Source organism: Mauremys mutica, chromosome 7 (assembly GCF_020497125.1).
Source record: "Mauremys mutica isolate MM-2020 ecotype Southern chromosome 7, ASM2049712v1, whole genome shotgun sequence".
NCBI classification, from domain to species: Eukaryota; Metazoa; Chordata; order Testudines; family Geoemydidae; genus Mauremys; species Mauremys mutica.
In genome coordinates, this window is record NC_059078.1 from 85,456,327 (window position 1) to 85,482,116 (window position 25,790).

A 25,790-nucleotide genomic window follows, 5' to 3' on the forward strand; every position below is an offset into this window, starting at 1 on the left:
TGCAACACTCTTTAACTTATTAAAATTTGAGGAGAGCATATTGATGTAGGTTTTTAAAAAAAAAAAAGTTAAATGATTTTAATGGATTGTAGAAAGTTTAGGCCTTAACATAGGTTGTCATAATTTCAAGTTTAATTTTAAATGGGTTTATTTTTAAAAATAAAAATGTATTTCATTTCAATAAAAAATCCAATTAAAATTAATAATCAATTTCTTAATTAAAAAAGAAACCAAAACATCAATTTTTCTTCACCCAGATGGCCTGCTTTAATGTTTTCTTAAATGACATAGATCCTTCGTTCATAAAGTAATAGCTTGTGTGATGCACATTATTAGCGTTCTTCCCAGTATGAAATGTTCCAACTCCGTCTAGTCACCTGACATGGTTCTTGTAATATATGTGTAGTCCCAGTGAAGATGAAGAACATATTTCACTTAAAAATTATTAGAATATTGAAGTTAAAATGGAAAAATAAAAACATTTGCTCAGTTACATTAGAGAATGTTCAGTGGTCAGAAAGTGCTCTGCTGAGATACAATGCAAACATTCACTTGAGCCATGTATATGTACCAATTTTCCACTTGTCATCAGGAGATCCCCATCAATTTGTCACACAAAAGAAACTTCACGGTGTTCTGTTCCATTAAATATGGTAAAATTTCACTCCTGTGCAGAGGGCCTTCACAAGGCTTTATACATTTAAGTCTTGCCTAAACTCTGTGCTAAGGCTTAAGGAGAACTTAAGTGGTGTGTAGAGTTTTATCACAAGCCTTCAGGGATTTGCATATGCTCAGATCCCCACCCATCTCCCCTGCTTTGAAAATGTTATTAATATAGACTTTTTATGTTGTCCTCAGGTAGACCTCAAAGTTGAAGCAGTATTTAGCTGAATGCTGCGAGTTCAGACCTCTCTTAGAGCTTTCCATCCAAATCCTGCTGTCACTTGCAACACTGTGAGCTTGGGGTAGAATCTGTCCATTGTTTCAAGCTCTCTGAAGTTTCAGGAAGACAGTTGTGTATTGTGACATGTTTGTGTCACATTTGGAAGGTTTTATTGACAGTGATTAGGACTAGAAACTTTTTATTTTAAATCAAAGTCTAAAATTTGGAAGACTTTGATTAAACTGGTGCAGTGAAGGGGTACCCTCCTAATACTCTTCCTAGAGTCACTATGGTGTATATACAACAGCCTTGATGGTGCATTGTGCAAGAGGTACTGATACTTAATGAAGCATTTAATTGGGTAAAATATAGTTAATCTAAAATCACCATACAAGTATTATTTACTGCTTAAATCTCTCTTAGAGTGTGTCTACATGGGAAAGGTCTAAAGTATAATTTAAGGTGTGAATTTAAACAAATATAGTTATACCAGTTTAACTCTCCATGTGGACACTTAATCAGGAATAAGAGTGATTTTTGGGGGGTTAGCTTATGTTGCTTTAGAAGAGGTTTAAGCTAACCCCCCAAAAGTTACTCTTATACTAAAATAAGAGTGTCCACATGGGGAGTTACACAAGTATAACTATACTGGCTTAAATATATTGGTATAATTATATAGATATAACTGGTAAAACTTTTTCATGTAGACAAGCTCTTAGAACAGGATTAATCAATTATTTTTTGTCAAGGTCAAAATTTCTTGGGCAAGGTATAGTCAAGGTTCAGACTCCAGAGAAAATAATATTATTAATTATTATTATTTTATTATGTAAATAAAAAGATTTCGGGGTCTGTTCAAAGTCCGATTTGACCAGTAGTCCGCCTAGTGACTACTCCTGCCTTAGACTTTAATCCTTCAGTGAGCTCCAGAGAGGTATAAGATGTCTGCTTGTACAAAGTTCATTTCAGGATTGAGGCCTGAGGGCCTGACTCTTGTTACACTAAAGCCCATTACATTTGCACTTATTGCTAGAGTGGTGTAAGGGGTCCTTAGTATAAGTGAGAATCAAGTCCTTAGTCTTCAGATCTTCTTTTATGGATTGCTTGTGCTACTGGCTTGTTCTGCAGCTGCTCTGTTTGCTAATGCTCAATCATGGCATTCCTTACATCAACCATGAAAGGGTTTAATTAGTGTAGGGTCACTGCTTCTTACCTTACAGTTTAAACAGCTGATACAACTATTTTTTGTATTGTTTTTTAGGCAGATTTAGAAAACAAACCAGTAAATGGCCTCAGACCAGAACTCATGGAATGCAGTATATGCGGTCATGGTGAAAAATACAGGGTGAAAACAAATCAAACAGTATCCTTTGAAAATGTACAGTCTAATGAAAAAGAAAGCATGACAGGCTTAGAAGCAGAGAAGTGGACAGATAATGAAAAACCATCATTTAGCATCTGTGTCAATGGAGATATCCATGGAACTGTGACAAATAATGAACACCTGAAAAATTCTGAAGAAGAAAGAGCAGTCTCTCCCAGTGAGTTAGTTGAGCCAAAAAAGTTGTTTGTACAAACCAGTAGAAATGGCATTAAAAACATACATTATCCACCATCAGAATCAGATGTATCACAGACAAAAGTAATTGTAGAAGAAAGGGCAGATTTGACAAACAACTGCAGAGAAAACAACTCCCCTTCACATCAAACAAATACTGCTAATCTGAATAATGTTGTAAGCACTTTGACAACTGGTGTTTGCTGTGCTCATCCAGAAAAACAAGGAAATGTTTTCCTGAGGCAGAAGTCAAACTGTACCTGCAAGACCTTTCAAGGATCTGACAATTCAGTTTTGCAAACTAATTCTATTGTGAATACACAGGAAAGATCATGTTATACACCTGTGCCTGAAAAGGAAGTCCATGTTGAAAAAGATGCTGTTAAAATAACAAACAAAGAGACACAACTTGAAAACTCCTCACTTCAGCCAACTTTTTTGTCCCTGATTAAAAACAGAAATTTAACTGTAGAGCAGGTTGTAGCTATTGAAGCATTAACAAAATTATCAGAAGCCCCATTAGAAGCATCTGCACCAGATAAAACAAAAACTATTGAACATGCAGAACAAACAACGTCCCATTTACTCCATAATTACAAAAGGGACATTTCCTGCTCTTTGACTTCTTCTACATTAAAAGAAATCAAAGAGACTTACTTACAGAATGAACAACATCTCTTGAGTCGCTATGCTCGTTCACAGAAGCAGCTCCTTAATAAGGCAGTGTTGTACAATGGTCAAAGTACTGTTTCTGAACCCCATGATAAATCTGTTAATACTACCGGTGGATCATATAGATCACATGTATCCCCAAGAGATACCAAATCTTTATCTGTTTCAATACCTAATGCAAAGTCATGTTCAGGTCATACTACCAAGAAAAACTGTCTGTATGATAAAGTTACCATTGCTACATGTTTCAACAATTCATGTAATGTCCATCAAACAAGTAGCAAATTGAGCCAGTTTGAGAAAAACAAAGCTTATAATGATCTGAACTTGAAAAGTAATTTTGCAATGAAGGAAGGAGGAATTCACAGCCAGGATGAAGAAGATGTAGCTACACAGTTAACTCAACTTGCAGCAATAATTGAATCAAATCAGACAAGTCCAGAGCAGAAGAATGATGTAAAGACATCACTTCTCAGTCTAATATCACAGGAGATTCAGCCAAAACATAACCAGGACCAGTGCCTAATGAAGAAAAAACAATCTGTGTTTATAAGGCACAATTATAGCTCATTGTTAGTAAAGCAAAAACAGCCAACACATAAAAAAGGAAAAACTGTACCATGGAAACAAAGACACAAAAAGAAGCCTCAAGTACCGGACTATCAAGAAAATAATCAAAAACAGCAAGAGCAGTTGGCATACCAGCATAATGAATTGCAGGACATTTGGATATCATCAAAACCACTTGGTCGTACCATGCCACGGGATTTGAAAATAGCTGCATCAAAAAAAAAATCTCCCAGAACCAAAGTACAGAAGGAACTGAATCAAAGTAATTTATCATCACAACAAAAAACTAGATTATTTCTTCCACAAACTCAGATAAAAATCCATAGACATCTACCTGAGGTACCATGGGAGAAAACAAAAGACAGGCTGTTTGGCTGTGAAGTAGTAACTGAGCACATTAAAACTGTAGGGTCCAGTGACACACTAGGTATTGATCCACTGAAAAGTGACATTGTTGTTACCTCTTCACAATACAATGGCCTGCTCTCCAATAATCCTATGGTTGCTTCACAACTTAAAACAGAATCGTGTTCAAACAGACCAAGTGAAAATGTACAGATGTTTACAGAAAAATATAATAATTCTCAGGTACAGCAAACAATGAATGTCATTCAGACATATCCCTTGCCTCAAACACTTAATCAGTCTAACCAGAGAGCTCATGAGATATCTGATGAAGACCAAGCAAATTTTCAGCAGAATGTTGCAGAGCAACAATTGGATCAGAAGTTGCAAACACTCCCAGTTACCTGTTGTGAGACCCATTTACCACACACAATAGAAACTCTCAGGAATATAGATTGTGCAGGTGAAATTACAGTTCTGACATCAACAAGCTTGGGTACTGAAAACCCCCAGAGTATAGGTGACTTGGGATGTTCTCCGGCAAAGAATACCCTCAGCAGTTTTCTTGAATCTCCTATGAAGTTCCTAGACACTCCTACAAAAAATCTGATCGATACACCTACCAAAAAAGGACAGTCTGAATTTCCAATCTGTGACTGTGTTGGTAAGTGCCTATTAGGTAATTATTGCATGAACCTTTCAAATAATATATATCCACATCACTCCTCTTAATAGAAGAAAGCACCCTTTTAATATTTTTATGTGCAGACCTCTGTCTCCATGAGGGTCATTGTTTGCTGTGACCTTGCCAATTAGACATCAAGGGGAGGGAGGAAGGTGCTTTTCCCCCACCCCATCTAGGGTGACCAGATAGCAAGTGTGAAAAATCGGGACGGGGGTGGGGGGTAATAGGCGCCTATATAAGAAAAAGCCCCAAATATCAGGACTGTCCCTATAAAATCGGGACATCTGGTCACCCTAACCCCATCTTATGTGGGTAACTTCAGTGAGGTGGTTTTATGGGCTTTCTCTGCCTTGCAGATGGTAAGTTTTAAGTCACCAGATCAGTGATTGGCCTGTGTGGGGAGGGAGAGACATTCATTCATCCCTCCAGCTAAGGGCCATCTTCCCACCTTTGACTTTGTGACCACTGGCTTGGTGCATGGGAGTGGGCTCCAGTTCATCAATCATTATTTTCAAGGTTAGGAAGGAATTTCCACATGACAGATTGGCCAAGCCACATGGAATTTTTTGCCTTCTTCTAAATACTGCACAGGGCTGACAAGGCAGGGGAGAACATTCATACCTAGAATTTGAGATAGGGCACAGATATGGGTGGTCGTGATGCCTTAATTGGTGGTCCTTATGACTGGTTTGTCACAACTGTGGTGGGAGTCCTTGCAGAAGGATTATGGATGTCTGTTATCCCAGAGTCTCAGGGCTTGTCTACATTACAGGGGGGATCAATCTAAGTTACACAACTTCAGCTATGTGAATAATGTAGCTGAAGTCGACGTACCTGGATCTACTTACCATGGTGTCTTCACTGCGGTGTGTCGACGGGAGACGCTCGCCCATCAATTCCCCTTGCATTTCTCGTTGAGGTGGAGTACCGGAGTCGATGCTAGAGTGATAGGCAGTCGATGTATCGTGTCTATACTAGACACGATAAATCAACGCCCGCTGGATCGATCACTGCCCATCAATCTTTTCAGTAGTGTATACAATCCCTTAGCTAGGGTGTGGGAGATGAGGCTAATGGCATAACAGTTTATACCCATGGTGTGGGACCTTGATGCCTTACATAGACACTGGGCATCCTCACAGGGTGAAGCTGACGGTTTAAGGGTATATCTACACAGCAATGTTGACACTCTAGCTCTAGGAATGTGGTGCAATGTAAGAAAACTCTACTGCCCACCCTGTTTCTTAACTGGCGGTGCTGTTGATGGGACTCAGGCGCCCATAAGGAGCCCACAAATACATAAACTGCATAATTAACTCACTTGGTGGCAGTCTCAGTAGAACCAGTGACTGCAGTTTGAGAAGGCTTTATATTGAACTACCGTCTAATCTGAGAATTGGACTCTCCACCCTGTAGGCTGTCACATTGGCCGGACCATGTTCTGAGGATAATTAGGACATCAGTCTCTAGGCTTGTCAAACTATTAAAATGAAACTTTGTAATTCTTAATTTTTAAAATAGAATGTTCAATGAAAGTGTTTTGGTTTGGTATGTGTTTTATTTATTTTTGTCTGTTTGTTTTGAAATTTTACATAAAATGTAGGTTTCAGAGGAAAAACAGACACAAACCCCAGCCTGTCTGCTGCCAGCTGCAAAACAGTGAAGAACATCTCCAGGGCTTGGGGTGCAGTGTGCTCCAGCACCCCTCCCCTGGGGGATAACTTATCCCTGCCCCCCCACATGCATACCCCACGATGCAGGATAAGAGATCCCCAGGAGACTCGGAGGAAGTTTTGGAGCTGCCTCCCACTCACTGCCCTCACAGTGCATGCTACCCAGGCACCTCTGCACACGCAACCCTAGGGAGGGTGGGGGCTTCCTGGGAGCAAGGAACAGAAAGAGCAGGACCAAGTAACGGCCCTGCAGGGAGAGGGAGCAGGAGAGGTCCTGGCACAGCACGGCTGGGGCAGGGATGACCCCAAAATCCTGGCAGCTGAGAGCCGCTTACCACCTGTCAGCTTTGCTCCCTGCTTTGGGCAAGCTCTGCGCAGCAGAGAGGAGGATCCAGAGCAGGAAGAGGAAGCACACTTGGCTAGGCAGTAATGGCACTTCCAGCCGCTACACTGGCTGCCTGCAGCACTGCTCCTCTGCCGCTGGGAACTCTGGGATACATCCGGAGGACTTCCAGGACCCAAGTTAAACCAGAGGCATGTGCACACAGGAAAGCAATAGGGCTTGGACTGTAGGTCCCAGCTTAGCACAGGCTCAGACCCTCCAGCCCTGCAAGGCCCTGGGACCCTGGGTCTGAGCCCAAGGTTAGCACAATTGGTGTGTGGATGCAAGAGTGTTGCTCACACTGCTATGTAGACATACCCTACATGGGGGAATGCTGTGGGTAGAGATTGTGGTGGGAAGGGACTGCAGTCCACAGGTCAGTATGGGACCCCATAGGCCTTTAAAGCCTATAGTGAAAGGACACCTTCAGGACTCAGGTTGGCCAAAGAATAAAGCTGGGGGGAGAAAGGTAACTCCACTTCATGGAAGATTTCAGTATTTTGAAAATGGGTTTAGTTTTAATTCAGAACACCCTCCCCCCCCAACATTTTGAAATTCACTACAAAAGGGACTGAGCCTGTGGCTCTGGGTATCTCCTTGGTAGGGCTGCCCTGGAGCCAGGAGTTCCCTGCTCTCTGGGACTTTGTGTACACTAGCACTTTTGTCAGTCAGGGCTGTGAAAAAACCACACCCCTGACTGACATAAGTTTCAGTGACAAAAGCGTCGGTGTGGACAGTGCTGTGTCAGCAGAAGATGCTCTCCTGCTGACATAGCTAGCGCTGCTCGCTGGGGGTGGTTTAATTATGCTGGCAGGAGAACTCTGTCCCATCCGCATAGAGTGGCTGCATGGGAGACCTTACAGTGGTACAGCTGCAGCAGTACAGCTGTGCCGCTGTAAGGTCTGTTGTGTAGATATAGCCTGTGGTAGTCCACCTGGCAGGCTGACCAGGAGCCAAGCAGGTGAACTGGGAGAAAATAAAGCAGATTTCCATTGGAACATTGTCAAAATCAAACTGTCTCTGCCAAACATTTCAATTTTGACAAATTGACAAATTTTGATGGAAAGATGTTTTGTTGGAATGTTTTTGACCAGCTGTACCAGGTAACTGTTTCGGTTGATTTGTTCTGAGGTGTGGCATTAAAAAAGTTTAATAAAGTTCTGGCTAGAAACCTTCAGAACAAATATAGTGTTGAGAGTTTTACTGACACTGCTTAACTCGTGGCACCAATGATATGTAGTTCTCTCATGTTTTCTGACTTTCAAAGAACTCAGGTGACAAAGATTAAGGGAATGTCTACAGGAACAGTTAGGCTTTGTCTACACTGGCAAGTGAAAGACAAAACTTCTGTCATTCAGAGGTGTTAAAAAACACCTCCCTGAAAAGACAAAACAGCACTTTGTTGGCAGGAGTGCTCTCCTGCCAACAAACAGAGGCTACACTGTGTGGCTTTTTAGTGGCACAGCTGTGGCGGTACAGCTGTGTTGCTAAAAGCTGCCTAGCGTAGACATATCCTTAGTTCGTTGGAAGCTGGGGTGTGAATGTACCCTGCAGTGGTCTGCTGCAGACTAACCATTCTTGTGGACTCTGCTGATGCACATTAAAGCTTCATTGATTAGTCCTCTTTGAAAATGAACTAGATCAAAGTGCATTAACAAACTGTTAATGTGCATCAGCAGCATCCATACAGTTAGTCTGTAGCAGGTTAGTGCAGGGTAGATTCACTTCCCAGCTTGTGTGAACTAAATCAGATCAAACAACAAAACATGCTCATTGGGGCTGATTTCTTATTCTGGTCCTAAAATTCTGGTCTTGTGCATAAAGCACCAAATAGAGAGTGAGGAGATTTGTGTCGTGTTCCCAGTTCTGCTGCCGGTTCCTGTGTGACACTGGGTTTGACTTCTCTATGCTCCAATTCCCCTATGTCTAAACTGAAGAAAGAAAATTTCCCTACTTCACAGGGGTATTGTGAAGTTTAATTCATAAATATTTTAAATCTCTCATAGAAAGTGCTCTAGAAGTACAAAATATTGTTGTTGTTATTAGTTGATTTATTTAGAATGTCAAGGAAAAAGTCCATTATCAGGTTATGGAAGACAGCAAATTTCACAAAGGTTGCATTTTATTGCTGCTTTAAGAAGAGGCCTATTAATATACTATGTATTAATCATGATAAAAGGCTTTAAGATTTTATGCATTTAATTCCATTATGTAACATTTAATTATGTAACAAACTTGTGTAGTTATTATTAAATGTTGTAAATAAATTTTGTAGATGCCAAATTTATTTTTCTGATCCTTTCTTGCAGAGCAAATTATAGAGAAAGATGAAGGCCCATATTATACACACCTTGGGACAGGACCAAGTGTTGCTGCTGTCAGGGAAATAATGGAAAACAGGTGAGAAAAATCAGTTCGCTGCATAGTGATAAAAATAATTTATTATTGTATAAACATAAAAGAAGAAAATAATATGGTACAGCTGACGTTATGTTTGGCCTTTGCCTGCCTTCGCCTCTTTTCCCTCCCAATAGTTATTTGTACCACATCTTCTCTTTCTGATGTACATGGACTGAACTATTGCATCAACACCAAATGTTGTCATCTTTTTAGAGCAAAAACAATTTCCAATCTTGCCAAGTGCTGGGTTCTTTCAGCTCCCAAGGAAGTCAAGATTTGGTTCTCAAGAGCCCTGTAGGCAGACAGGCAAATATATATATGCAGAAATATAGAGAGGAGTCAAAATAATGAAAGAATAAATTAAGTTATAGAACAAGTTCTCTACATACAGAAATCAAAGAGACAATTTCTTTTTCCAAAATGACACAACACGAGCTGCAGTAGTTTTTTGGGGGAAGAAAGGAGGATTTTAAAATGGTATTTGCAGATTTATTTTTAATGTAAAAAGCGCTTTTTCACACCTTAAAATAGACAAATATTTTGTTTCTTTTCAGTTCCCAGTTTAAACTACTAACAGGTGTTTAAAAGGGAGTCTAGTTTATATTCATAAACTTTTCATTTTATGCAGGTATGGAGCAAAAGGAAGTGCTGTAAGAATAGAGGTAGTGGTTTATACAGGCAAGGAAGGAAAAAGCTCTCAGGGGTGTCCGATTGCCAAATGGGTAAGTTTTTCTGTTAGTGGAATTCTGTTTTGTGTGTTTACATTTTGACATTATAGTTTTGCAGCATAAATGGCACCTGATTCTTGGTTGAATATGTAGTTCTTCATAGATATCTCCTGCCTGTTACAGCTGAGGAAAACGTACGCTCATGGTATTGTTTTATATTTTTAAGCTCTGGTTCATTATGTCGTACTGTAGTTTACACTACAGAAAGATAGAAAGGTGCTCAAAGGAGAAGTGACCAAATCAAGAAAAGGAGGATCATGACAGTTTTTGGAAGGTAGAGTCCCTAGTGAACAACGTTACTGTGAGTAAAAGAGATAAAGGAAGGCATGGTTGCTCAGGAGAGATGGAAAGCTGTGCAATGACATTTTAAAACCACCTTTCAGTTCTGTGAGTGCCTGAAGATAACAAACAAAGTGTGGTGGAAGTGGATAAAGAAGTGCAGCTTTGAGATACCATAGCACTCACTACTATCTTTGAGGAAGTGAACTCGGATCTCGGAAATGTAGATACTATAGCATTTAGTTTTTACCCTATGACTTGTATCACTTATTGTTTTATGGGAGCCAGGAAATGTGGTAACAGAGACAAGTTTCAGGAAAGAGCTAGGAAAGAACTGGTTGTCTTTATTCTTGCTGGAACGGTTGATGTAGGCAGAAGTCTTGCAGCTAGATTTTGGAAATCTTAATGGAAGTGGTTTTAGAAATATTTTCATTGTGACATTCAGGATTATGTAATCAGAGTAGATTTAGAAAGTAATTTCATAGCTGAAATGGTGAAGATAAAGTATATATAATAATACTGTGACTGTACAACAAAAACGTAGAGATTTATATACATGTGCATGAGCAATATTGTATGTTAAGCACATATTACCTATACTTTTGGAATTACCAAATAATTTTTTTAGACTTAGCACAGCAAGTGTTCCTCATTACATGTGCATGTGATGTTTTAAAATTCATAAGTTTTAAGTGAATTGAGGACCCAAAAAAAGATTATAAAGTTCTTTTCATGGAGGAAAATAAATAATCTTCTTCGAATAGTGTCCCTGTGGGTACTTCACATCAGGAAGTGCATTCATCAGCAGTGTCCGTGGGTCTGCCCCTGCACCCTAAACACCCTTGTGCTCCGATACGAGGGTATATAGCGGGGCATGCAAACTTTTTGGCCTGAGGGCCGCATTGGATTTCCAAGATTGTATGGAGGGCCGGTTAGCGGAGGCTGTGCCTCCCCAAAGAGCCAGGTGTGGCCCAGCACCACCCCCTATCTGACCCCTCCTGTTTCTCGTCCCCTGAGGCCCCTCTGGGACTCCTGCCCCATCCAACCCCCTGTTCCCTGTCCCCTGACCGCCCCCAGAACTCCCGCCCCAACTGCCCCCCGCCACCCCATCCAACTCCTCCTCTCATTCCTGACCGCTCCTGGAACCCATGCCCCTGACTGCCCACTGCCGCTCCATCCAACCCCCACCCCGCTCCTTCCTGACTGCCCCCCGGGGACCTCTGCCCCGACTGCCCTCCTGCCGCTCCATCCAACCCCCTCACCTGCTCCTTCCTGAGTGCCCTTCGGGGAACCCTGCCCCTGACTGCCCCCCGCTGCCCTATCCAACCCCCCCTCTCCTTCCTGACTGTCCCCCCGGGACCCTTGCCCCCTCCAACCACTCCTTCTCCCTGTCCCCTGACCGCCACCGGAACCCCTGCCCCTGACTGCCTCCCGCTACTTCATTCAACCCCTCCCCCCCTTCCTGACTGCCCCCTGGGAACCTCTGCCCCCATTCACACTCCCGCCCCCTGACCACCACCCCAAACTCTCCTGCCCTCTATCCAACCCCCGCGGAGCCCTTACAGCACAGCCTGGAGCACCAGTGGCTGAGAGTATTACAGCTGCTCTGCTTAGAGCACCTGGAGCCAGCCACGCCACCGTGCAGCAAAGAGCACCGGGTCAGGCCCCAGCTCTGCAGCTGTGCTGCCCCAGGAGCTCGCAGCCCCGCCGCCCAGAGCATTGCGCTGGCGGCGGAGCGAGCTGAGGCTCCGGGGGAGGGGGAACAGCAGGGGAGGGGCCGAGGGCTAGCCTAAGGGGGCAGGAGCTCAGAGGCCGGACAGGAGGGTGGCCTGCGGGCCGTACTTTGTCCACCTCTGGTATATAGGGAGTGGGCAGACCCACTGTCCCTCCAGTTACTTCTCTACTGCCTGTGGCTTGAGCCAGAGTGTCGCAGTGTACGTTACCTAACTATGCAGCTTGCTATCTCTCTCACTTCTCTTCCTCTCTTTTCTTTGGTATTTTCTTTATTTTTCTTTGTTTCTTTCTTTGTTATTTAGCACAGTTTATGCTTTGAGGAGGGGGGTGGGCATTCCCTTCCCTTTTTCTTTTGCCCAGTCTGGGCCTTGATCTGCAGCCTTGTATATGGATTATGCCCAACACCCTGGGCTTCAAACCCTGCCAGATCAGCCATAGGTCTTTTCCCCCCCACAGCAATGGACATTCAAGTTGCTTCTACTGCCTAGGTCAGTGGTTCTCAACCAGGGGTACGCATACCTGGGGTACACGTAGGTCTTCTAGGGGTTACATTAACTCATTAGATATTTGCCTAATTTTATAGCAGCCTACATAAAAAGCACTAGCAAACTCAGTACAAACTATACTTTCATACAGACAGTGACATGTTTATACTGCTCTATATACTATATACTGAAATGTAAGTACAATATTTATATTCCAGTCGATTTATTTTATAGTTATATGGGAAAAATGGAAAAGTAAGCAATTTTTCAGTAATAGTGTGCTGTGACATGTCTGTTTTTTATGTCTGATTTTGAAAGCAAGTAGTTTTTAATTGAGGTGAAATTTGGGGGTACTGAAGACAAATCAGACTCTTGAAAGGAGTACAGTAGTTTGGAAAGGTTGAGAGCCACTGGCCTAGGGTCAGACTCACATCATTTCCAAATGTAAGTTCCTGCTCAGGTTTTAAAGCAGATCTAAGAAATGGAGGGAGGACAGACTAAAACTCCTGTTGGTAAAGCACTCTGTGAGACTCATGGTGGGGGGTCTGATTCACCCCGTGTACTTTGGATCCAGTTGCTCAGAAAGCCCTGGCAACCATCTCTGCGGCAAGGTTAACCAAAGACCCTGGGGGTCCTTCAACACCGTCTGAACCGTCAAAGAAGAAAAGACCCCTTTTTCCAGAATGGGATAAGCAAATGGGAAAGTCACCCTATCAATCTGGGTCTCAGGAGACCTAGTGTCCTCACATGGGTACAGCTGAAGGTCCCTCCCCTCCAGTACCAAGGGCACAGCACCAGCTAAGAAGACTATGCTGCATACCCAGAAGCAATCGGGTAAACAGCTTAGAGTGCCACTGGCATCCGCACCGAACTCAGTGCCTTTGAAACACAAGGACTCCAGAGCCAAGCTGAAATTGTCATCAGTATTGTCTTCTGTAGCCAGACATTGAAGGCATACTGATCACACTTCAGTACTGCCTCCAGAGCCACCTGACATACTGACTCCTGAGGTTCTCTATCCAGAGTCCCCAGTACCATCCAGGGTCCTACTCCATTAGGACCTTTGAATTATGGGAGAGCATGAATCATCATTGTTGAGGGGTTCCAAGAGACACGCTCAACTAGGACCAGCTCACCTCCTGAAGCCTACTTACCCTCAAGGATCTTCCCTTTGAGGGACCCTGAGTGATGCCACATGTCACTTCATTCTCTTAAAGATTCTCAGGTCACACTATGCTCTCTGGGCCACCTTCGGCAAAGGGAAAATACAGTAGATTACAGATGTCTCAATGGTCTTGCACATTCCACTACCAGCACATGAGAACAGCTGAACTCTCTAGGAAGAAGCCCAGGTTCACTAAGAATGGACCAACCTCTGTAGGGGTTCTCAAACTGGGGTTAAATATAGGGGGGGTCATATTGAGAGGCTTGCACCGTGAAAGGGGTCACCATTACAAAAGTTTGAGAACCACTGCTCTACAGCGAACTCCCAGAAAGTGACATCCTCAAAACAACCCCTTTGACCCATTGGTTGAGGGTCATGAACACTCTCCTAGTTTGGATCCTATGCTGCACCTTTCCCCCTTGCACCTTTATAGGGACCATCTCTCTCATTTTCTATTTTCCTGGGGGCTCATCACCTCAGACAGGTGGAGCTTTGAGGTGATTTCTACAGGTTATTCCATCCAGTTCCCGTCCTTACTCCATGCCCCTCCCTACCCCGTCTCTCTTCAGGTACCCTACTTACAAGGTTCTCATGAGGCAGGAGATACAATCCCTCCTAACACTGTGAGTGATTGAATATGTTCCCCCAGATTTAGTCAGAAAAGGGTTCTATTCCTGATACTTCCTCATCCCAAAGAAAATCTGGGGAGAGGGGATGGGTGGGAGACCAGTTCTGGATCTCAGGATCTTGAACACCTTTGTCTGCTCTCAGTGCTTCAGGATGGTAACCCTAGCAGTGATAATTCCCTCTCTGGATCTGGGAGATTGGTTTATCACCTCAACCTTCAGGACACTTATTTTCATATCACCATACACCCCTTGCACAGATGTTTCCTATGTTTTGTGATTGGACCACTACCAGTATCATGTCCTACTTTTTGGCATTTCCATCTCCCCAAGGGTCTTTACCAAAGTTCTCTTGGCCACCACATCCCATCTTTGCCAGATGGGAATAATTATCTTTCCCTACTGGATGAATGGCTCCTGAAAAATTGCTCATTTCTTGAAGTACAGATAGCAACCAGCACAGCCCTCTCTCTGTTCCACTCACTAGGCCTTTGCATCAACAAGGAAAAGTCTGCCCTCACACCCACTCAACTAATAGACTTCATTGGGGCCCCTCAGGACTCTTCCACTGCCATAACATACTTGCCAAAGGACAGATTTGCCACAATGTCCAGCCTCATTTCAGCAATACAACAGAGCCCACAAACAACACAGGGCTTGCCTGAAATTTCTGGGCCATATGGCAGCCAGTACATTTGTGACACCCTTAGCAAGACTACATTCCTGGTGTCTTCAGGAATGTCTGAGAACTGTCTACATTCGAACAACCACAGTCTATCCAGGCAGGCGTCTGTACCTTGGAGGGTCCTCGATTTTCTAAACTGGTGGAAGGTTCCACAAAAGGGGTGTGGGGGAGTTCCATTCTTGCAGCCTGCGCCCACGAGGATCATTACTACAGATGTCTCCCTGATAGGCTGGAACGCATGCTTCCAAATCTCACAGTTTAGGGGAAATCGACCCCACAGGAACTGATCTTTCCTATCAACTAGGGCTGTCAAACGATTTAAAAAAAAAGTTATGATTAATTTAATTTAAATTTACTTACACTGTTAAACAATAATAGAATACTATTTATTTAAATATTTTGGATGTTTTCTATATTTTCAAATATATTGATTTCAATTACAACACGGAAAACAAAGTGTACAGTGTAATGGTGGTCAAAGCATGAAGGGGCATATGAATGTTTTGCACATCTGGCATGTAAATACCTTGCAACACTGACTTCAACAGTGCAATGCGAACGCCTGTTCTCACTTTCGGATAACATTGTGAATAAGAAGAGGGCAGCATTATCTCCCATAAATGTAAACAAACTTGTTTGTCGTAGCGATTGGCTGAACAAGAAGTAGAATTGAGTGGACTTGTAGGCTTCAAAGTTTTACATTGTTTTGTTTTTGAGTGCAGTTATGTAAAAAAAATTACATTTATAAGTTGCATTCACGATAAAGAGATTGCATTGTAGTACTTGTATGAGGTGAATTGAAAAATACTATTTCTTTTGTTTGTCTTTTTTACAGTGCGAATATTTGTAATAAAAATAATAATATAAAGTGAGCCCTGTACACCTGAGTTAACTGCGATTAATTGACAGCCCTATTTATTGTATAATTCCATATTTCCTAATCTGTAAAACCAGTGAGTACAATGTGGTGCAGTAGTGAACTCTTAAGTGTGAGGTTCACCTTTTGGCTCTAGTTAGTATGAGAGCGTTCTGATCCTTGTCTGGCTAGTTTAACTGGCACTGTGCAAAGGTTCTGGTAAGCAGTTTTAGGAACCTCTTCCCTCTGTTATTAAGAAGAGTTCCATCCCATATAAAATATACTATTTTCAGTTCAGATACTTAGTGTCAGAATTTACAATTTATATTCTCAATGCAAAATGTTCACGGAAAGTGGCTATATTTGGGATTTGAGCATGGCAGCAGAAATTTTGTTGTAAAATTTGTCTATATCAAATGTTTTCAATATTCTTCACCAATCACAGTCACAAAGTACCGTTACTCACCATGAAGCAAATAATGTTGTGAATGTGATGAGAGAAAACTAAATTTAAAAATTTACTCATAGATCATATTTAACTCTAAGTGGACAAGAATAAGGAGTTTCCATTTCCTATTGACTTCAGTAGGACCATAATTTCCCCCTTTGAATGCCATTAGCACTTTGGCTGCTGTCAGCAGTACCTGTAATACTTTTTTTATAATCAAATGAGCTAAACTGCGTGTAACAATGTAAACATTGGGCTCATTATATTCTTATACGCTGACAGAATAACTTCCACAGACTTGCATTTTTGTGACTTCTGTTTATTCATCATCAAATTGTGTTGGCTTATTACATACTCCAGGTCAGAATTTTGCCTAAGATTTCAAAATTGTATGTGTAATAAATATGTGATCAGCTACTATCTCCTTGTTCTTTGCCATATTGCCAAGGTGAATGCATCTCTTTTACTTGCTTTTTTGTACTTAATGTCATTACCTTAGGCCTGGTCTACACTAAGAAGGGGGTTCGAATTAGGGTACGCAAATTCAGCTACGTGAATAGCGTAGCTGAATTCGAAGTACCCTAATTCGAACAACTCACCCGTCCACACGCGGCGGGGTCGAACTCCGCGGCTCCCCCGTCGACTCCGCCAACTCCTTCTGCCGAGGTGGAGTACCGGAGTCGACCGCGGCGCTTCCGGAGTTCGAACTATCGCGTCTAGATCAGACGCGATAGTTCGAACTCCAAAAAGTCGAACTCTCCGCGTCGAACCGGCAGGTAAGTGTAGACGTACCCTTACATTTCTTCATACTGAATTGATAAAGCATTTAATGCCAGTATTCCTGATCTTAGTCATTCTGAATTGTTTTGTCCTTGTTTGTATGAAATGCTAGCCCAATTGTATAGTAGAAACAACATGACATTACTGCACATTCTTTATTGCAGGCCATTGATGTATGAAGTGAACACAATTGGTTCCATTATCTTATCAGTGTTTGTGACAAGAGCTGAGTGAATCATTCATAGGAAATAATTTACTCCGTTAATTTAGCCTTGTCTGATGGCAAATCAAGATTTACTGTAGTTTAATTTATGTGAAATATTTTGCTGATTAATTTTCTGTATAGGTTGATCATGAGCAGTTCACTCTGGGCCTGATCCTGAACCATTGTAGTTACTAACTTCAGTGGATGCAACATCAGGCTCTATGTGTATCTGATACCTATCTTGCGAGTATAACTTTTTTGTATAATCCACCTCCCATGAATCCCTTCTGTTGATTTCAGTGTGCATTGGCTTGGGCCCATATACACTAAAAAGTCTTGAAGAAGCCGCTGGGGTTTTGCATGGAGGTAGGAGATAAGCGGAATTAGTGAACTGTAGAGGATTTTAAACCTGTTGTTTTCTGTGTCACAGAGAACTTGGTCAGTGTATCACTCCTAGAATTCCTGAAACAATTAGATCGCTTAAGATTTATTGGCTAAGTATAGAGTTTAAATCCATGTTATTAGCTGCTTATGTGACAATGTGAAATTGGGTTAGCAAAATAAAGCTACAGACAACTGTGAAATGGTACAAGAAAGTGAACTTTTTTCTTGTAATTTTTGTTTTATAAAACAATTGTGAGAACAGAATTTTGCTTGTAAGATCGTTGTAAAATACTCTTTGGGGTCATAGTAATATCAATCTTAAATTATGAGCGGAGGCATTTTAAGGCTGGTATACGCTGCAAAGTTAGGTTGGCTTAACTACATTGCTCAGAGCTGTGTAAAATTTTACACCCTGTGCGATGTAATGAAGCTGACCTAAGCCCTAGTGTAGACACCATTAGGTCAACGGAAGAATTGTTCCATTCATCTAGCTACTGCCTCTTGGAGAGGTGGGTTTACTACAGTGATGGAACTCGTTTTGTCCCTGTAGTAAGTATCTCTGCTACAGCACTGCAACTGTGTCACTGTAGCGTTTCTAGTGTATACCCTAAGTTAGCTCCAATAGCATCACTTATAGGTTTTGCATTGCAGACTCTGATATGTGGAGTTTTTCCTGACATCATCATAGTCAGTCTTCGCAGTAAACTTATCTAAACATATAGCATACAGGGCAGCCATCTTTCCTAGTAGCCAGCTGGCTTCATTCCCAACAAAAACAATAGGCAATGGTTGGCCATCTTTACTAGGGACAGCCTGACTTTCCCCACATACTAACCTTTTAATGAAACAGCAGCAATCTTTTCTGAGGACAGTCTGTGGATACAGTCTCATGGGAAATAACAAAAAAGGGCTTATTTTAGCCTGTCAGCTTAGTTTTAGGAAGTTTGTGTGCACTGTACTAAGTTCTTCCTCCTCTTGTCCCTGGTGTCATGGAATACCCTCTTGATACAAGTATCAGAGGGTAGCTGTGTTAGTCATGGATCTCTCTGGATCACCATGGCAATATACAAAAACCTGTAGGAGAACACTTCAACCTCCCGGGACACACAATAGCAGATTTAAAGGTAGCCATCCTGCAGCAAAAAAGCTTCAGGACCAGACTCCAAAGAGAAACTGATGAACTTCAGTTCATTTGCAAATTTGACACCATCAGCTGAGGATTAAACAAAGTCTGTGAATGGCTAGCCAACTACAAAAGCAGTTTCTCCTCCCTTGGTTTTCACACCTCAACTGCTAGAACAGGGCCTCATCCTCCCTGATTGAACTAACCTCGTTATCTCTAGACTGATTCTTGCCTGCATATTTATACCTGCCTCTGGAAATTTCCACCACATGCGTCTGACGAAGTGGGTGTTCACCCACGAAAGCTTATGCTCCAATCCAATATGTCTGTTAGTCTATTAGGTGCCACAGGACTCTGTCACCTCTTGATACCGGCATCATATCTTTGATATCGCTTCTTGTTTCCTTTCCTATCTGCTGTCACAGAAACACTGATGTTCATTTAATTAAAGGTTTTCTGTCCCACTTTGACTATGTAAAACTAGCTGGAGGTATCTAAGACATTCACAAAAAGTTTCATCAGCCCTATTGATAGCCTTCATTACTGTTTGGAAGAGAATGTTTCATTACTATGTAAAGGGACCTATCTCCTTTCACAAGCTAACTGTCACACAGCATAAATTACAAGATTAAAGCATAATTTATATAACACTAAATGTTAAATAAACTTACTATAGCTGATTACGGTCATGTTAGGTAGACAAGACACTGCCCATCATAGAATTCAATGGGAGAAGATGAAGATGATAGTATTTGATATGGAAAGTTTGAAGAATTCCATTGTATTATGTTTTTCAAGACTATTTGTGTTGGATAATGTTAATTTCCTCTATTGTTTGAAGAAATACTTTCTGAGACATTTGAATGGTGCTCTGAAAGAAAGGAAAGCAAAACTATAGTCATAATGTCTGAGCAGCATTACTGAGAATATAACAGAAAGTCTGCTTTACATAGAGGAATCTGTGGGCTGGTCTACGCTGGGGGGGGGGTATCGATCTAAGATACGCAACTTCAGCTATGTGAATAGCGTAGCTGAAGTCGAAGTACCTTAGATCAATTTACCTCAGGTCCTCACGGCGCGGGATTGACGTCCGCAGCTCCCCGTGTCGACTCCGCTACCGCCGCTCGCTCCGGTGGAGTTCCGGAGTCGACGGCAGCATGTTCGGGGATCGATATATCGCATCTAGATGAGATGCAATATATCGATCCCCGAAAAATCGATCGCTACCTGCCGATACGGCGGGTAGTCTGGATGTACTGTGTAAGTAACAGAAATAGCTGGAGAAATCCTATACTAACTACAAAGGAAAGGAGGAGAGAGGTTTTGGAGGTCAGTTTTGTCATTCAGGAACAGCGGTAAGTAATTGGTGGAGTGGAACTACACCATGGTGGGGGGGTCTTCCTATCAAGGATTGTGAAGACTGTAGTTCTGCCTCCACTCCACTCTTCCTTGTCCCTTTTAGAGTGGGTTATGGCTATTAGAGCTCCTGGAAAGAGCTGTCCCAAGAACTATGATTATGCTTGGGGTAAAACTTCATAGAGCATAGGGTTCCATAATAAAATGTCAAGACTTTTTGTATGTTTTGTCTGTTAGATTGCAAGTTCTTTAAGGCAAGGACTCTGTTACTATGTGTAGGTACAGCACCTAACGCAATGGAGACCTGAGGTTGACTTTGATTCAGGACAATACTGTAATACAAGTTAATAGTAATAAGATAAAAAAGGAAAGCTAAAATGATAAATTATAAACTTTTACCCTAATCCACTGAAGATTCCATATTCTTTATATTCACTGGCCAACTCTCCACCTGCAAGTATGGAAGAAGAGAAGGAAGGGAACTGTTTAAAGACAAAAGTTGATCAAAAACTGAATCTCTAGGACAGCAGATATATTAAATTTCATGTTATGAAGATATGGAAAATTGGCAGACTTGTTGGAGCAATAACCGAATAGTTGTGGAAACAGATTTCTTTACAGACTTCAGAAACAATTTATGCCAATTAAATTAGAAAAACTAGTGAATAGAATTTTAATATCTAATCATAGGTTTACCAGAGTTCTGGAGAACTATAAAAAAGTCAACCGTATAGCTTTTATTGATCCTTACACTGTTTTGAAGATAGCTTTAAGAATACTCCACTAGTAATTCAGAAGGATTTGCTATCTCAGGCTAGCCTGATCAATTAAAAGAACCAAGTCTTTCTTAATCTGTTTATATTGTTCACCGTTATTTACTCTGTTATAAATACATAAGATCTTTCATACTGAAGCAAATCATTGCTCAGAATTCTTTCCAGAATACTTCCTCTTGTAGTGGCCTGTATTTGATGGTTTATGGGAAGTCAGAAACACCCCGTAAATACACCTATGTCATAAAAAATTCCTAATCACGGTAAATATACACCTTAAGTACTGGAGCATGAAGGTTGCTTCCTTGTAACTTTTGACCTAAATATCTAGCGAGGATAAATTAGTGCATACTTATTCATATCAATATCATTTTTTGAATTCTCAAAACTGTTTGCCTTGATTTCTGGTAACAGTAAATTCCACAGTTTGATTATGTTTGTACACTGTAAACCTGGCCCTTCCTCACTTTGCTCCCTCTTTTCTATAGTTTACTGGGGTAAATAGTAGCAGTGCAAGCCCTGTCATACACTGATGTAGTGGATCTTCACGGGAGCTTTGTATTAATGTGGACTGGTATAGATTGGGCCTAAATGAATTTAATTTGGTAGGTTGTTTTTCAGTAGGGTTAACATTGTTTTTTTTATTTTCCCATATCTCTGTAATTAATAATGTACAAATTGGTTTTTGTGCTCACTCTTGTGTTGTTCAGTGTTGCGGTGTGATCCTGTCCGATCTCAGTCGAAAGTAGCATTTTGGTCAGTGTGTACAGCCAGTGTTTTTGCTTTATTTGGGTCTACCTGTGTCTGACCTTGCATGGATTTGCAAGTAGGGCAAGGGATGGAAGAAACCTTAATCCCTTGTGCCCCTTCACAGAGACCAGTCACAATCCTAGTCTTTGTACTGTCTGAGTGTAAAGGCTGGGGAAGTCAAGCATCAGCCCAACACCTCGAAGGCAGAAGGAAATGCCACATAGGTGAGTGGGGTGGAGTTAGTATGCAAGGGAGCACACACTAAACCTAGATAAATTGTGTACAAGTGGCTGCTCTGGTATATGCTCTTGAAAGAATTTTGACTGAATCAACCAGAATTGCTTTGGGTGGGAGAAGGTATGGGCGAGGTTCCCATTGCTGTGATTATGGCTTCAAAACCACAATCTAACCTGTTATATAAGGACTTTGAAGCCCTTTCTAAATTGAAGATTAATGTGAAAATATTGCCAATAATATAATTACAATTACCCAGGCCATTCTTCCCTCTGTGGTTGAGATAAATTATATAAAGTTCAGCATTTTCAGCAGGAGTACAGGTAATAAAGGTATATTACAGTAAAGATAAAAGCCTCAATACAGTTGAAGCTCCCTGATTTGGCACTGCCTGGCCCCGACACAAGTGAGGACTTCACATTAGCAGCCCAAATTTACACCACTGATACAAGGTCCCTGGGCCTTAGGCCAGTGGTGAATCAGACATAGTGCAATAAAATAAAAGAATAAATGGACGCAAGTCAGATATTAGGAATGCCAATATACAAAAACCTGATATATGAACCAAATGAGTGAATACAAATTCTGAAAATATGTTTCTCTGATGGTGAAAACTGCACTGGTTTGAAATTCTAATACAACAGGAAGGGAAGTTGTTTGGTAGCTGGAGTAGGGGCAGCGGGAGTTGAGACTGGATTCTGTTCCTGTTTCTGCAAATCACTTAACCTGTCTGTGCCTCAGTTTACTAATCTGTAAACTGGATTCTTCTTTGAGTGATGGTCCCTATCTGTATTCCACTGTGAGGTTATGCATGCGCCCGGAGTCGGAGAATTTGAAAGCAGCATCTATTGGTCCACACATGCACCCTAGCTCACCTCGTGCCTCTAACTGATGGGATAAAGGGCAGGGAGAATCGACCACCTCTCGAGTTCTTTCTCATCACTGCATGGTTCAGGTCAGAACCTTTACTGTTCACAGCTTTGGCTTCATTCTACAAAATAGGAATAATCTAATTTGTAAATAGCTTAACAATTTTTATAGTTGTTATTGTTTAGCATTAGATTAGTCTCCAGGGGGACCTCCCCCCGCCTTGTACCCTGTTAGGGTACTGAAATGTGCCCAAGACTCTGGGCTTCAGACTCTTGGCTTCCTGCCGACAATCCTCGGTCAACAACAACCACCAGTGCTGCCTGTATTGCCTTGGGGAAGCTCACATCGCAGCGAGATGTAGTATCTGCTGATCGTTCCCCAGCCGTACCTGAGAAGGGCTAGAACTTCATCCCCACAAACACCTCATGGAGTAGGCCATGAGACTTGAATCGGACCCAGCTCAGGGAAATGTCCCCCTTCTGTATATCGGTCTGATTCAGCAAGCAGTGCACCTCCTGCTGCGAAGTGCAACTCTGGTGCTGGAGAATCTACCCCCACAGACCCCACGTGGGGTCTTGTCAGGAAGCTAGAAAGCATTCTCATAACCATGAGACTAAATCTTCCTCTAAGTCCACTTCAGAAAAAAGTTGGACTTGGCAGTAAGCAAGCCTATCGGCTCGGCCCAGGAGGATTTAGGATGTCCTAAGTCCTCCAGAAGCACAACAAGAAAGTCCATAAGTATTGGGCTCCGTTGATACCAGATTGTGTTCTGTCAGTACCACCATCTCTGGCTCCTCCCAAACCCCAGGATCCATGCATCAGTGTTCCTTAGGGAGGTCCAATACCACTGAGGACCTACCCGTCAATTAATCACACCTCTTCAACCAGAAGACAAACAAGTCCCTTCATACCCTGAAGGATTGCAGGCAGGAGTGCTGGAACAGTTTTTATAGTGGGGGTGCTGATAGCCATTGAATCAAACAGTAAACCCTGTATATAATGGAAACCACTTCAAGCCAGGGTGTGCAGCAGAACCCCTTACATCTCTAGTTCTAGCATCTATGATCGATGGGCTACCCTCTGCTCGGTGGGGATATACACACCTGCCCTTGAGAGGAAGTTTCACCACCTATCGGTCAAATCTAGACAAATGACTTTGCAGTTTTTCCATTAGAGGCCCTGTGATCCACCACGTAGAAGGCTGAGGGTTTAAAAGTCCCTCTTCCCTACACATTGTGCAACAGGTTTGGGATGTCAGTCTCAGCCCCTGGCTTGATGTTATTTTTGACGGGAGCTCAAGAGTCGCAAAACACTAAGCCCAACACTTTCCTACCCCCACACAAAATTTGGGGGGGTCACCTAGCACTTTTTTTCCAACACCTGGAGTGTGATAACAATGAACAGGGTGGGTGCAGAATGTCATTCACTCTGACTATACGATAGAGCTTGCATCCCTACTTTCTCCAAAACCCCCTTTCTTATACCCCTTTTCAGAGACCACTGCCATGACAGTAATCTCAAACAATAGGTGAACTCCTTACTGCAGTGAGGAGTGATAGAACTCGTCTCTCTTCAATACCAAGGGAGAGGGTTTTATTCAGCCTACTTCCTGATACCCAAGAAAAAGGGCAATTTGAGACCAGTCCTCTACTTCCACCATCTCAACTGCTTCATTCGCAAACTCATATTTCGTATGGTCCTGTTGGCAGCGATAATTCCATCTTTAGAAAAGGGCACATGGGTCACGGCTCTTAATATGAAGGATGCCTACCTTCACATAGCGTCTGTGGGCAGGATGAATGACTTTCTCAGATTTATGGTAGGCTCCAACCATTTTCAGTTCAGAGTACTCCCCTTCAGAAGAGTGACTGACCCCGAGTCTTTACCAAGTTATTCTCAGGAATAGCGGTCAGACATCGTGGTCTCATTGTCTTCCCCTACCTCAACAACTGGCTCCTTGTTGCCAGTCCTGCCGGGAAGCCTATGTGTTAACTTCCATACTTCTGTGTCTCTTCTGTTCACTGGGAATCAGCGTAAACACTGAAAAATCTGTTCTCACCCCCGCACATCAATATCCTGGAGTTGCAAGCAGTCCAGAAGGCATGCAAGTCCTTTCTTCTGTTCATCTGTGTTCACTATTTCCTTATGGTCAGACAACATTAAGACTGTCTTCTACATCAGTGGCGGGGTGGAGGGAGAGATTTTCTCCCTGTGTACAGAAAGAGTCACCCTGTGGAACTGGTGTATCGCAATCAAATCACCCTATCAACAGTCTGCTTTCCGGGAAAGCAAAATTTCACCTTACCCAGTCCATTCACTTACCTGTATTCTTTCCAAAACTGCGCGCTTCTGCAAAGTAACGAAGACTCCTCTCCCTCAATGTTCAGCGGGCCTTGGCTTTCTATCTACAGGGAACAAAACCAATCAGGAAATCCCTGAGACTGTTCATTGCTATAGCAGAAGAATCCAAGGGCACGCTATCTCTACCCAGACAATCTCCACTGGCTGCATTCTATTCTGTCAGCTTTCAAACGCCCCACCCTGCATGGGATAACAGCTCATTCCACTAGAGTGCAAGCAACAACTATGGCATCTCTTCGGGAGGTGCCCCTCCATGACATCTGTAAAGTGGCCATATGGGGCTCCATTCACATATTTGTAAGACATTATGCCCTGGTGAAGGACTACTCTGCGGATGCCTCCTTTGGGACAGCAGTACTCTACTGTCTACATCCTTACACCCTCATCCTACTTAGGTACTGCTTGTCAATCACCCGTGGTGGAATACAATAAGGACCATCACTTGAAGAAGAAGAGGACGTTACTTACCTGTAACTGGAGGTTCTTCAAGATGTGTAATCCCTATTTGTCTTCCACTACCCATTTTCCTTCCCCTCTGCTTTGGATCTTATCTGAATCACAGCAGAAAAGGAACTGGAGAGGCAGTCAGTCCACCCCGCCTCTTATCTCCTTGGTTAGAGGCACAAGGTGAGCCAGGCTGCATGTACGGACCAGCGGACACTGCTTTCAAATTCTCTGGCTCCGGGCACATGGTGCACATGCATAACCCCATGGTGGGATACACATAGGGACCACACATCATGAAGAAGCTCCAGTTACAGGTAAGGAAACTCCTCTTAG

General features: G+C 42.4%; 1 protein-coding gene across 1 annotated transcript in view; it reads left to right on the forward strand.

Moving 5' to 3' along the window:
* TET1 (tet methylcytosine dioxygenase 1) overlaps nucleotides 1-25,790 on the forward strand; it is a 122,455-nt gene that overhangs the window by 46,335 nt on the left and 50,330 nt on the right. Inside the window, exons 4-6 of the mRNA XM_045024799.1 lie at nucleotides 2,145-4,692; nucleotides 9,078-9,168; nucleotides 9,797-9,890. Coding sequence (XP_044880734.1) covers nucleotides 2,145-4,692; nucleotides 9,078-9,168; nucleotides 9,797-9,890 — 2,733 coding nt within the window. The remainder of the gene's footprint in view (nucleotides 1-2,144; nucleotides 4,693-9,077; nucleotides 9,169-9,796; nucleotides 9,891-25,790) is intronic.